At 48.8% G+C, this 14189-nt stretch overlaps 1 protein-coding gene across 3 annotated transcripts in view; it reads right to left on the bottom strand.

Annotated features, from left to right (window-relative positions):
- The window catches only part of CEP250 (centrosomal protein 250), a 114433-nt gene that overhangs the window by 91918 nt on the left and 8326 nt on the right, over window positions 1-14189 (bottom strand). For all 3 annotated transcript variants that reach the window (XM_077832348.1, XM_077832349.1, XM_077832346.1), the window contains exons 3-6: window positions 13972-14031; window positions 13111-13193; window positions 11713-11878; window positions 4522-4628 (exon numbers count right to left, since the gene is read on the bottom strand). In XM_077832348.1, the coding sequence (XP_077688474.1) occupies window positions 4522-4628; window positions 11713-11878; window positions 13111-13193; window positions 13972-14031 (416 nt within the window). The remainder of the gene's footprint in view (window positions 1-4521; window positions 4629-11712; window positions 11879-13110; window positions 13194-13971; window positions 14032-14189) is intronic.

Here is a 14189-nt window from a genome sequence, read left to right on the forward strand (position 1 = left end):
TACTTTGCATTTGCCCTTATTGAATTTTATTCTATTTTCTTCAGACCATTTCTCCAGTTTGTCCAGATCAGTTTTTAATTTTAATCCTATCCTCCAAAGCACTTGCAACTCCTCTCAGCTTGGTATCATCTGCAAACTTTACAGCAGGGGTCTCAAACTCAATTTACCTTAGGGCCAGTGCTAGTCCTCAAATCCTCCCAGCGGGCCACTAATGTCACTGAAGATGGTGTCCAGAAAACAAAACGTTTATATTGTATTTTTTATTTCGAATTTCTTAGAAATAATGAAACTGTCATACAACTTTATACAATTCTTGGCCTGCCAGAGTTTTTTTAGTGTTTGCCAGACATCTGGCAACGGTTCAGTTCTGTCAGTTTGTTGATGTTTGGCCTCAGTGACTGAGCAATTGAAATCTTCAGGATTGCAGCAAGGTGTGCGTCAGATAGTTGCGTTCAGTATTTTGACTTGTTTATATTCATTGTGGAAAAAAGTGACACCGCCTCCATGGCCGACTCTGCCTAGCGACTAGTTATGGTATCTCTGCCCCTCTCCCCCAGCCAATGGGAGCTGCGGGGGGTGGTGCCTGCAGCAGACAGAGTCAGCAGCGTGGCTGCATGAGTTTCTCCTCCGTGGGCCGCAGTGGGGAGGTTCTCGGGCCACAGAGGGCCCGCGGGCCAGGAGTTTGAGACCCCTGCTTTGAAGTGTACTCTCTATGCCATTATCTAAATCACTGATGAGGATATTGAACAGAACTGGCCCCAGAACTGATCTCTGTGATACTCCACTTGATATGCCCTTCCAGCTTGACTGTGAACCACTTTTCGGGAATGGCTTTCCAACCAGTTAGGCACCAACCTTATAGTAGCTCCATCTAGTCTGTATTGTATCTAGGGCCATGAAACTCTTGGAGCTGTCCCAAGTGGTTTTTAGCTCAGCACATATAGTTGGCCATGCTCTAGATCTGGTGTTTGGACTGGGAGTGAAGATTACACCTTTTTCATAGACTGACCATTCCCTCCTACACTTTGGGGTCTGACACACCTTTATGGTTGGACCAATTAATCTATTTTATTCTTGAAGGTATATGGAACCTGTCAATTTTCAGATGGCTCTGAAGTACTCAAATTACTCTATTAATGGCCTTGTGGAATTGTATCATTTTCTTTTGTCCTCAGCTATTAATTCAGTGACTTCTAAATGCCTTTGTCCAATGCAGGGATAGGCAAACTTTTTGGCCTGAGGGCCACATCAGGTTTTCAGAATTGTATGGAGGGCCAGTTAGGGGAGACTGTGCTTCCCCAAACAGCCAGGCATGGCCCTGCCCTGGACCCCTATCCGACCCTCCCTGCTTCTCACCCCCTGACGGCCCCCGCACCCCATCCAACCCCCCTGTTCCCTGTCGGCCCCCCCGCGACTCCTGCCCCATCCACCACCCCCTGCTCCCTGTCCCCTGATCACCCCCAAACTCCACGCCCCTGGCTGCCCCCTGCCGCCCCATCCAACCCCTCCTCTCTTTCCTGACTGCCCCCCAGGGACTCCTGCCCCATCCAGCCGCCCCTTCTCCCTGTCCCCTGACCGCCCCCGGAACCCCTGCCCCTGACTGCCCCCCGCCATCCCATCTAACCCCCCGCTCCTTCCTGACTGCCCCCCGTGACCCCGGCCCCCATCCAACCCCCTGTTCCCCACCCTCTGACCGCCCCGACCCCTATCCACACCCCCGCCCTCCCCCCGATCTTCTCTGCTCTCTATCCAACCCCCCCTGCCCCCTTACCGCGCTGCCTGGAGCACAGATGGCTGGCAGTGCTCAGCTGCGCTGCCTGGCTGGAGCCAGCCATGCCACCATGCAGCACAGAGCACCGGGTCAGGCTGGGCTCTGCAGCTGCGCTGCCCCAGGAGCTCACAGCCCTGCTGCCTGGAGCACTGCGCTGGCGGCCAGCGAGCTGAGGCTGTGGGGGAGGGGGAACAACAGGGGAGGGGCTGGGGGCTAACGTCGCAGGCCAGGAGCTCAGGGCTGGGCAGGACGGTCCCAAGGGCCGAAGTGGCCCGTGGACCATAGTTTGGCCACCTCTGGTCCAATATCTCACTCTCATAGACCTCCATGGTTTACAGACTCCCCCTGACATATGGAGCAGGGGACGATAGGTGCGGCACCGGTGGCAGAAGTCCACTGCTGAGACTGATTGAAAAAATTTTTTAAAAGTCTTACACCATGGGTTTGCAGGACATGGAGGTTACCTAGTCTCCACCGTGGTGTCTGCAAAGTCCAACTTAGTAAAGCAATTCCAGTTGTCGAGTAGGCAAGCTGTTCTTGATTCACAGAGTTAAGACCAGATGGGATCATCTAGTCTGACCTCTTGTACAACACAGGACATTTAAATTTCACCAGCTACCCCTATATTGAGCCAAACAACTTGTGTCTGACTAAAGCATAATATCTAGACTGTCTCCCATCAGACAGAATAGAAATTTCCTCACCATGAAGAATGTATGTTATTTTGTTTTCAGAGTTACCAAGCAATGTCTTAAGGCACGGGGTGGGCAAACTTTTTGGCCTGAGAGTCACATTGGGGTTGCAAAACTGTATGGAGGGCCGGGTAGGGAAGGCTGTGCCTCCCCAAACAGCCTGGCCCCCCGCCCCCATCTGCCCCCTCCCATTTCCCGCCCCCTGACTGCCCCCCTGGGACCTCACCCCCTATGCAACCCCCCCTGCTCCCTGGCCCCTGACTGCCCCCTCCTGGGACCCCCCCACTCCTAACCGCCTCCCCCCGGGGCCCCACGCCCTATCCAATCCCCCCTGCTCCCTGGCTGCCCCCAGGAACCCCCTGCCCCTTATCCAACCGCCTGTGTCCCCCCCCGCCCCGTTACCATGTCGCTCAGAGCGGCAGGACTGGAAGCCATGTCACCCGCCCGGAGCTAGTTGCACTGCCCATGTGGCGGCGTGGCTGCGGGGTAAGGGGGACAGCAGGGGAGGGGCCGGGGGCTAGCCTCTCCAACCAGGAGCTCACAGGCCGGATGTGGCCTGCAGGCCGTAGTTTGCCCACCTCCGTCTTAAGGAAACAAATGCAAAATTTTCTCTGCTTGACTTTCAGCTCCTACAGCCAACTGTGGTTCTGGAGGTACTGTGACTAATTCCGGATACATCCTGCAAGTTAGGCCCATGCACCTTCTGGCTGATGAAGGCCAGTATACTAACTCTCTTTTCTCTATATAGGTAACTTGCTGCTTATATGATCCTTATCATCACAGGATCAAGACTATCAAGCCCCCCTTACTGATCAATATTGACAGTGCTATCACTTATCTACCTATGAGCAATCTTCCTCTTCTGGGAAAGAGTTAGTTGTGGCTGGGCAATTCTAGCAGTACCTGATGTCCTCAGATATCTTTCCCATTAGTTACTTTTCAGGCATGGACATGGGCCAGGGCCAGAAACTGCATCGGTGGGTTTTGAGCAATGTCCACATCACAATGGATTAGGACAAAGTTCCTATGCTGATTCTTTCCCATTTGCCTTTCATGCTCTTGACCATTAGGTATTATTTGCACAGGGGTCAGTGGAGTCATTTTTCTTTCTTTGTGAAAGATCCCAGAGATTGGGATGGCTGCTCTTCTATCCTGTGGGCTTTCTCCTGTAGAATTCTGCAGCATCCTGTCTTCTTGGCCTTCCTGTTCACAGCGCATGGGGTCGGACAATAAGGAGGATTATTGAGTTAATGTGGCTGCAATGTCCTCAGTATGCTTACATCACCCAGCTCTAGGATACCCAAACCCAGCATTTGGTTCCAAATATGTTTAAGAGGACCTGGTCCTCATCTTTAGTATAGTCTCCCAAGAGATGCTGTGGAAGCCCACCAACTGAGATATTTACAATGATAAAACAGAGAGAGTACTAGAAAAACAGATGGAGACAAACAAGTCTGACTATGGACTAGGTTAACCGTATGAATCTTTCCTTTCTCTAACCTTCATGATTCTGTTAAAGAAACAGAGGAAGGATGAGGAGCGACAGAGGAGGTGGAGAAGGAAATGGGAGCTGCACGAATCAAGCCCATCTGCTGAAATGACTAAGAGAATTAGATGCCCATCTCTCATTGACTTTCACTCACCTAGGCCCTTTTGAAAATCCAGGCCCTTCCGTTATCATTGAACAACTGGTGTGTACTTTAGGCATTTTTGAAAGCGAGCAGTTTGACTTTTTAATGAGGCAATTTGAAAATATGCCCAGACCTCACCACTTTCCTCCAGTTCATTCTTCACAATGCTCAGGCATCCCTAACCCATTCCCACCACCATCGCTGCTTGGGACCCCATACCTGCCAGCCCAGAGAATAAGATTCTTAAGGCAACCCAGGTCTTCCAAGGAGAGTGTCATAACAAGACATAGTTATTTCCTTTATTTTCAGCTGTCAGAGAGAACACTGTGTCCTTTAACTGTAAACCCAGCACCATCAGGGCTCAGAACAAGGTGTGAGGGGAAGCACCCATTTTTCCTCAACAGCTTGAGTCCCCATTCCTGCTCACCTGTCAGTTGCAGTCTTCATCTCCAGGAAGTGACGGCGGAAGGTCACCACCTGCCGCCATAGGCTGAGAAGTCGATTATGTTCACAGTTCAAGTACCCGTCAAAGAACTAAAAGTGCAGAGACAAAAGCAAATAGCTCAGCCACATGGTGCTGGTCCCCTGCACACCACTCACACCATGTGAGGTGCCCTTTTCTCCCAGTAGGGAGAGAGTCACCATCTCAGACACAAAGAACTTCTTTGATAGCATTCCCAACAGAAAGGCCAAGGACCTACTCTGAGTGTTCTTCCTAGGGCCACCACCTGAGCACAACTAATAACAGGCCCAAACCTCAGCCACCATGGAGATTAACAAAATAGTCACTTAACAATCCTGTCTCACCCTGCAGAGATGTCCAAGAGCCAGTCTTGAGGGACGTTGATGAATATATGCTGGCTAGCATATATATTTATATAATATTAATAATATGTATTATCCACACCATATAGAAATATTTTAGTATGCATGACGCACCAATATTGTAACAGTGATGTAGCCGAAACTGGACTATTCCATAATCCCAGTTACTTATGCTAAGCATTTCATAACTCCTTGCATTTGCTGAAGTAAACACTTTGCATAAGCAGACACGAAACTTGTCAAAATCAAGATACAGTCCATTCTACGTCTAAGAGCGTGTCTACACTACGAAATTAGGTCGATTTTATAGAAGTCGATCTTTAGAAAGCGATTTTATACAGTCAATTGTGTATGTCCCCACTAAGCGCATTAAGTCGACAGAGCATGTCCTCAATACCGTGGCTAGCATCGACTCACAGAGTGGTGCACTGTGGGTAGCTATCCTACAGTCCCCGCAGTCTCCACTGCCCATTGGAATTCTGGGTTAAGCTCCCAATGCCTGATGGGGCAAAAACACTGTAACGGGTGATTTTGGGTACATGTCGGCAGTCTCCCCTCCCTCTGTGAAAGCAACGGCAGACAATTGTTTCGCACCTTTTTTCCTGGGTTACCCATGCAGACACCATAGCACAGCAAGCATGGAGCCCGCTCAGCTCAGCACTGCTGTTGTGAGCATTGTAAACACCTCGCGCATTATCCTGCAGTATGTGCAGAACCTGGCTAGGAGACGCCAGCACAAGGACGATTTTGCGGAGGACATGGACACAGAGGTTCCTGAAAGCACAATATGTGGCAGCTGGGACATCATGGCTGCAGTGGGACAGGTTGATACAGTGGAACGCTGATTCTGGGCATGGCAAACAAGCACAGACTGGTGGTACCACATAGCGTTGCGGGTATGGGATGATTGCCAGTGGCTGCAAAACTTTCACATGCGTAAGGCCACTTTCCTGGAACTTTGTCAGTTGCTTTCCCCCACCCTGAAGCGCAGGAATACCAAAATGAGAGCTGCTCTGACAGTTGAGAAGCGAGCGGCAATAGCCCTGTGGAAGCTTGCAACACCTGACTGCTACCGGTCAGTCAGGAATCAGTTTGGAGTGGGCAAATCTACCGTGGGGGCTGCTGTGATCCAGTAGCCAACGCAATCACTGACCTTCTCTTAACAAGGGTAGTGTGACTCTGGGAAACGTGCAGGTCATAGTGGATGGCTTTGCTGCAATGGGGTTCCCTAACTGGGGCGGGGCGATAGATGGAACGCATATTCCTATCTTGGCACCGGACCACCTTGCCAACCAGTACGTAAACCGCAAGGGGTAACCTCTCATTGGTGCTGCAAGCACTGGTGGATCACAAGGAACGTTTCACCAACCTCAACGTGGGATGGCCAGGAAAGGTGCATGATGCTCACATCTTTAGGAACTCTGGGCTGTTCGAACAGCTGGAAGAAGGGACTTACTTCCCAGACCACAAAATTACCACTGGGGATGTTGACATGCCAATAGTTATCCTTGGGGACCGAGCCTACCCCTTGCTCCCAGGCTCATGAAGCCATACACAGGCAGCCTGGACAGTAGTAAGGAGCAGTTCAACTATAGGCTGAGCAAGTGCAGAATGGTGGTAGAATGTGCCTTTGGATGTTTAAAAGCTCGCTGGTGCTGTTTGCTGACTAGGTTAGACCTCAGCGCAACCAATATTCCCATTGTTATTGCTGCTTGCTGTGTGCTCCATAATATCTGTGAGAGTAAGGGGGAGATGTTCATGGCAGTGTGGGAAGTTGAGGCAAATCGCCTGGCATCTGATTTTGAGCAGCCAGACACCAGAGCAATTAGAAGAGCACAGCTAGGAGCACTGCGCATCAGAGAGGCTTTGAAAACCAGTTTCATGACTGGCCAGGTTATGGTGTGACAGGTGTGTGTGTGTTTCTCCTTGATGCAAAACTACCCCCTTTGTTGAATTTACTTCCCTGTAAGCCAATCCCCCTCCCCCCTTCAACCACTGCTGGCAAAGGAAATAAAGTCTGTATTGTTTTGAATCCATGCATTCTTTATTTATTAAAAAAAAAGGGAGATCACTGACAAGGTAGCCCACGTGGGGTGGGGTGGGGGAGGAGGGAAAGACAAGGCCACATTGCTTATTGTAGCCACACTACAAATCAAAGATGTTTAAATGACAGCCTTCTGTTGCTTGGGCCATCCTCTGGAGTGGAGTGGCTGGTTGCCCAGAGCCTCCCCCCAGCATTCTTGGGCATCTGGGTGAGGAGGATATGGAACTTGGTGAGGAGGGCAGGCGGTTATACAGTAGATGCAGCGGCGATCTGTGCTCTTCTTGCCTTTCCTGCAGCTCCACCAGACACCTGAGCATGTCCGTTTGCTCCCCCATTAGCTTCAGCATCGCCTCCTGCATCTTCTGAACATGCTCACTTAACGCTTTCCTGGTCTCTGTCAGTGAATGCCTCCATGCATTCAGCTGTGCCCTCTCAGTGCAGGAGGACTGCATGAGCTTGGAAAACAGGTCATCGTGAGTGAGGTTTTTTTCCTTCTAATCTGTGATAACCTCAGGGACGGAGATGATACGGGGAGCATAGAAACATTTGCACCTGCAGGGGGATAAAAAGGGAGAGTAAAATTTAAGATGATACATTTCTGAGAACAAATGGAAGACTCTTTCACAGTGAATCAAGCAATTCACAGCAGACAGCACATGTGCTTTAGGTACAAGGTTGCATTTTGCCTTTTATATTGAGTGCCTGCCAGTATGGTGACACATCACACACGGCTGCGCAACGGAATTCTGTTTCCAGGCAGCTATGGTAAGCCAAAGGGTATGCGCGGTTGGCTTCTTCCACCTTCATAACATATGGGAATGGTTTCAAACTGTGCGCCCTCCTTTCCCATAGCAAGCAATGCCGGTTGGGTTTGCCATTTAAAAGGAGGGGCTGCGGGTTTTGGGTGGATGTGCGGCATACCCCTCCCCCCACCCCATGGCTATTCTCTGGGATGATCCATCCCTTCACTCCTCCCCCCATCACGTGGCTATTCTCAGGGATGATCCCTTTTAGCCAAGTGCAAACAGCCCAGCATGAATGGGGACCTTTTACTGTTCCTTTACAAAAATTCCCCTATTTCAGCCAGGTGACCATGAATAATATCACTCTCCTGAGGCTAACACAGAAAGATAAAGACCGAATGTTGCTTGAATGCCACCAAAATCCAGGACCAGTCACTGCCATGCTTTGTGCTGCAATGATTCCACACGACTTGCTACTGGCTTGGCATGGTAAAGTGTCCTACCCTGGAGGATGAAATAAGGCAGCCCTCCCCAGAAACCTTCTGCAAAGGCTTTCAGAGTACCTCCAGGAGAGCTTCATGGAGATGACACTCGAGGATTCCAGCTCCGTCCCCAGACACGTTAACAGACTTTTCCAGTAGCTGGCCGTGAATGCATCCCAATTCTTCAGGACAAATCAAACATTAAACACAATTGCTTTTAACCCCCGTACTGTAGTTACAAATGTGCACTCACCAGAGGTGCCTTCTCTGGCTTCAGCGTCCAGGAACCCGCCTTGGGAGAGTATTGCTCCAGAGTGATGAAAAGGTCCTGGCTGCCAGGGACAACAGATTCTCCGCTTGCCTGCTGTGCATTCTCCTCCTCCTCCTCATCCACAAAATCCTCCCCTGTGTTGCGTGAGACTCTCTGCTTGCAGGTGTCCACAGACTGTGGTGGGATAGTGGTAGGGTCTCCCCCCTAGAATGCCATGCAGCTGATCATAGAAGCGGCATGTACGGGGCTCTGACCTGGAGCGACCATTTGCCTTCTTTGTCTTTTGGTAGGCTTGCCTGAGCTCCTTAACTTTTACGCAGCACTGCTGTGTGTCCTGGTGTAGCCTCTCTCCACAATACCCTGTGCGATTTTGGCATATATATTAGCATTTCTTCTTTTTGATAGGAGTTCGGCCTGCACAGATTCTTCTCCCCATATAACAATCAGATCCAGTGTCTCCCGTTCGGACCGTGCTGGAGCTCATTTGTGATTCTGGGACTGCATGGTCACCTGTGCTGCTGAGCTTGCCACACTGACCAAACAGGAAATGAAATTCAAAAGTTCCCGGTGCTTTTCCTGTGTACCTGGCTAGCGCATCGGAGTTGAAAGTGCTGTCCAGAGCAGTCACAGTGGAGCATTCTGGGATAGCTCCTGGAGGCCAATTCTGTTGAATTGCATCTGCACTACCCCAAATTCGACCCAGCAAGGTCGATTTTAGCGCTACTCCCCTCGCCAGGGAGGAGTACAGCAGTCGATTTTAAGAGCCCTTTAGGTTGATGGAAGAGGGTTGGTTGTGTAGACGCACTGCTTATAAAATCGACCTAACGCGGCTACATTCGACTTAACCTCATAGTGTAGACCAGGGCTTAGTATAAGCCAGGTGTTAGGGGGCCTTTCCTTCACCCCCTCCCCTGGTTCCTGTCATGCAGACAGAAAGCAGAAGACCAGAAATCTGAAGTGCAGGCAATGCAATGTTTATTGGGGTTAGTTTCAAACAAGCATATCCATAGCTCTACACACCAGCAGAGTCTGTTTCCCAGTGTTCCTTCCCCAGCTCTGATGCTGCAAAGCCTTTACCCGTGTCCCCCCAGCTCCTGTCTCTTAAGGAGGTCTGTTAACTCTCCTTCCGAATCCAAACCTTGTAGTGCCAAATTATCTTTAACCACCCCTAACTCTAATTTACAATCCTCCAGTTGCCTTTGCTGAAGTAGCACATTCCATAATGCTGCCTTAACTTCAAACCTCTTAAAAGTGGACTGAAGTGCCTCCTTTCCTTGGAAGGCATCCTTTCCCCATGGGCATAGACCTCATTCCGTGACCCATTTATCAAAGAGGGTGGGCTTCTCAGCAAGCCCCCATCCCTCTGGATCCCCTAACACAAGGGAAGTACTTTCATGGATCAGTACTTGGAATGCTAGTATCCAAAATAAAGATAAGGAAGAAAAAGAATAACAAGTTAGGGAACTGAGACAAATTGACGGAATGGATTTTAGTGCCATGTAAAGAGATGTGTAGTTGTAAAATTGAAGGGCCAAAATCCATTTGCTATGGATGTAAGATCTTAAGTACAAGTATTGGGGGGTAACCATGTTAGTCTGTATCCACAAAAACAACAAGGAGTCCGGTGGCACCTTAAAGACTAACAGATTTATTTGGGCATAAGCTTTTGTGGGTAAAAAAACCACTTCTTCAGATGCACGAAAGCTTATGCCCAAATAAATCTGATAGTCTTTAAGGTGCCACTGGACTCCTTGTTGATCTTAACTACAGTTTCTGCTAAAAACTTTTCATATAGGCCTGGATGAGGACTAGCTAACAGAGAACAATACGTGGTTAAGAGAAAGCTGGGGTAAACAGATAACCTTGTATGTTTCGAGTCAGTGAGCAGAGTCAGCATAATTCCGAACATAACTGGATGTTCTTATCGCGAGTTATAGACACATGAAGTGCTGAAAAAGGCCTCACGGTTACTCCCTAATGCAGGGAGGAGCTAGTGGTACAATACCCCTCAGATCCCAGACAGCGTTCGGGGAGAGGCCTAATATGATTGACATGAGTTATGGCACCCTCCCCGCACAGATGTATGCCAATCCTAGCCCACAGAAATGCTAGGGTAAACTTATAAACAACTGTTATTGTTAAGTACTAATTACTGCTCTTTTGCTTTAAATCTCCAGGAATGTACCTGCTGGTCAACCGGGAGAGCTGCAACCTCATTCCCCTGGACCCCAAAATTAGGATTTAACCTATACACTTTAAAAGACATAGTTTGGGAGTAATTACCTATGTTTCAGCAATATAGTAATTTGAGATATGGGCAGAGCCATTAGGTAATCTTTTAGACCATTGGCTTATTGTGCTTATCTTGTCTTGCTGCTAGAACCTATCCAGGGGCTTGGGAAAACCCGACCCCGTCGCTTTTCTCTGCCCAATGATCACCCTATATAATCTATTATAATCAATCGTTCTGCAGTGTCTCTGGGCCTAATAAGCAAAGTGACACTCCGCCAGTGCTGTGCGTAATAAACTTCTGTGCTTGACTCCACACAGTGCGGATTACTGTTCCTTCAAAAATCATGTAATACCAGCTGAAATGTGTAACTTGGGGAGCACACCTTTTGCATAAGGTGAATGTAACATCGCTGCACGGGACTGTTCTTTGGAGACTGGTATTGTGTAGAACCCTTCTTCTGTACCGTATTAATAAACCTGACTGACATTGGCCTCAAGTATATTTTATAACAAAATAATGAACCAAAGTGTGGTCAAGCAACTGACTATACAATTTATCAATAGGACAGAAACAAATCCCTCAGAATCACTGGCAGGAGGGAAACCTGCAATGCTGCTGCCAGGGCTCTACTAGTTCTGAACATGCAGAGTCCTCCAGTCTATAAACTGCTAATCCAACATCTTGTCTGAGTGTAAATGCAAAACTAACTCCAACAAGGCAATAACCCAGTGTAACAGGACTCAGTGTCCAGCACAGATAGGGCTCACCTCCCAGTGCACCCCAGGCCCCAGCATTCACAATGATCTCGCTAATATTTGTCCCCACCCAGCAGCACCACCTTGCCTCATCAGCACCTTCCACCAATACAATTGATCCCCTCCACTCTGCTAGCCAACATCAATCCATACCCAAAACTGCAAAAAACTTCCACAAATGGTCCCGATTGGAGGAAGAGAAAATTTCACTGTTTCTCTCTCCTCTGTCTTGCATCTTGTTTGCTGCTCCCCACCCCAACCCTACCTCACGTTCAGTGCGCCATTCGGTCTCCTTGAGCTCCAGTTCGTCCCGGGCTCTTGTCCAATCAACGGTCAGTTTTCGCACATCCTCTCTAAGGGCTGTATTCACCTCATTTGCCTTGCCCAGGTTCTCCCGGAGCAGGGTGTTCACTTCAGCTAGATTCTCACATCTGGGGAGGGGAGAGAACAGTGATGAGCACACCCAATAAATAGCACTAGAGTTGCGACTATGAAATCACCTTGGGATCAGAGAGTAACATCCCTGGGACTAAACTCTTGGATTCCACCACCACCATGCAGCTGGATTCCCTGAGGTTTCGGGGGGGATCATGACTTTCTCTCCAGGCTAAGAGGTGGGATGACCTCCCTCCAAGATCTCCTGAGCCCCCTGTCATTGCTGACTCCTCTCTCCTTGCCCCACACATCCAGTCCTTCACCATATTATGCCCTCACTTTCCCATCTGCAAAATTCATCCTTTCCTCTCTATCCCCACTGCCAAGATACAAATCCACACTCTCAATTTTTTGTCTCAGTGACTGCAGCCTTCTCCTCTCCAGCTTAGCCCACTCTTCTCTCTCCACATTTCAGTTTATTCTGAATTCCTGCTCTCACCATCTCTTCCTCCAATCTTGTATCTCTGCAGTGGCTTCTGTACGAAATTCAAGTTTCTTTGCCCATGCAAAGCTTTCTATTATTCTGCCCCTGCCAACATTCCTGCCCTCTTCCTAGAGCCACTACTATCCTTGTGTTCCAAACCAGGATGAGGACTGTAGTCAACAACTCAGCCCCTCTGACGCATGGAATTATTCAACACAAGGGTAAAGAACACAGGGACAGAGCTTTCTTGGAGGTCAGTTTAAAATTGTGGAATGAACGCCCATAAGCTCCAAAAACCAACACAGGCCTCATCCCTTTCTACTCCAAGTACCAGGCACGCTTCTCCCACCTGCCATTACTGAGAACACACACAGCACAATACATAAATAGGAGGTCTTTTAAAATCCCAACACAACATTTTCCCTGGGGAGAGGATGAGGGAAAGAAAAAAAGAGAATGTAACAGAGGCTAGTCATACTGCCAAATGCACTACTGGAAGGCACCCAGACAACGCAGTGCTGGACACAGCATAGGAACCTGAATAGAACAGAAACCACATCCATTCCACGAAGCACTCAACATAATAGGCTTGATTTTCAGTCTGAAGTTGTGAACTGTTATTCATTTGGCATTGTCCGCCACCATGTCACACACTATGCTGTTAGCACTTATGGCACCACACAATGCAGTCATAATACTTGCCTCCCCAGGTTGAGCAAGCAGCACTGCTGGAATTTTCCCATCTCTCCACACATCATTCTGGGATATCCAGAAAACCCAGAATAAATGGTTTTTCCCTCTCACCTCTGCTGCTCCTCCTCCAACTGGACCAGTGCCCTCTCCAGGCTGTGCTCCTCCTTGGCTTCCCACCTGTGTGAAAGGGGTCCCTTAAAGAGAGAGATAGAGGACTTAATCAAACCAGCTCAGCCCTTTGTGTTCCTTCTTCTCCGCAGTTAAACATCCATTCCTCTGCCCTATGCTCTCTCAGCACCACAGATTTTGTGGCTGCTACCATGGCACAATAATGCGGTGAATGAACAGAATGGGACACAGTCTGAGTGTGGCTCCACGTTCCTTACAGTCCCTGTTTCTATGTGCAGTACACAACCAACTAGCCTGTGCCAGAATCGGAGCACGGCAGTGGCAGATGGTGCTGTTGGTGAGGAATGCTCAAACAGGCTTGGGTCCCAAGAAAGGGCATTCTCTGGTTCTTTCCCTCTTTGCCTTCTAATTCTGCTCTTCATTAAACAGCAGAAGTAACCAAAGTGAACCACATGTTGAACATCTAAATGTAATACCCCTCAAAAGCCCTATGTTGTGACCAATTCCTATTCAGAGACAGCAGAGCTAGATCAATCAGCTTAGCTCGCACCAGGCTGTGGAAGGGGGCAGGGGACCCAAAAACAACATTATACAACCATGTTTAACCTAACTGTTCCTTTAAAAAATTAATACTCTGCTTGGTAGGATTTTTGGAAATGGTACCTGAAGAAGCTACTCTGGTGGTGGAGATGGAACAAGGCAGTGGAAGGAAAGCGAGACAGTGTCTTTTAAACTTTAGTGCCAATAGAAACATATTTCCCTCTGTTTTTGCTTTTTGGCTCTTATAACAACACTAGCTCACTCTGCACCTACTGTCCTCAGAAAGCTACCTGCACAACTCACCCCCCTTTCCGTTTCCAGCCTCTGTTGCAGCTCCCGACACCAACTCCGGTACTGCAGCACCTGGACAGGAAGGGAGAATCAGTATGAGCCACTGATGCATGCAAGAGTACCAGCACTTCATGCCCTCACCTAGTCTAACAAATCCCTGCCTACTTAAGACTCTATGGCTATGCACAGTAGATTTCAGAGTAATGTTAACATGATCCACAAGAAATTGT

The sequence above is a fragment of the Eretmochelys imbricata genome, chromosome 13 (genome assembly GCF_965152235.1).
Source record: "Eretmochelys imbricata isolate rEreImb1 chromosome 13, rEreImb1.hap1, whole genome shotgun sequence".
Taxonomy (NCBI): Eukaryota; Metazoa; Chordata; order Testudines; family Cheloniidae; genus Eretmochelys; species Eretmochelys imbricata.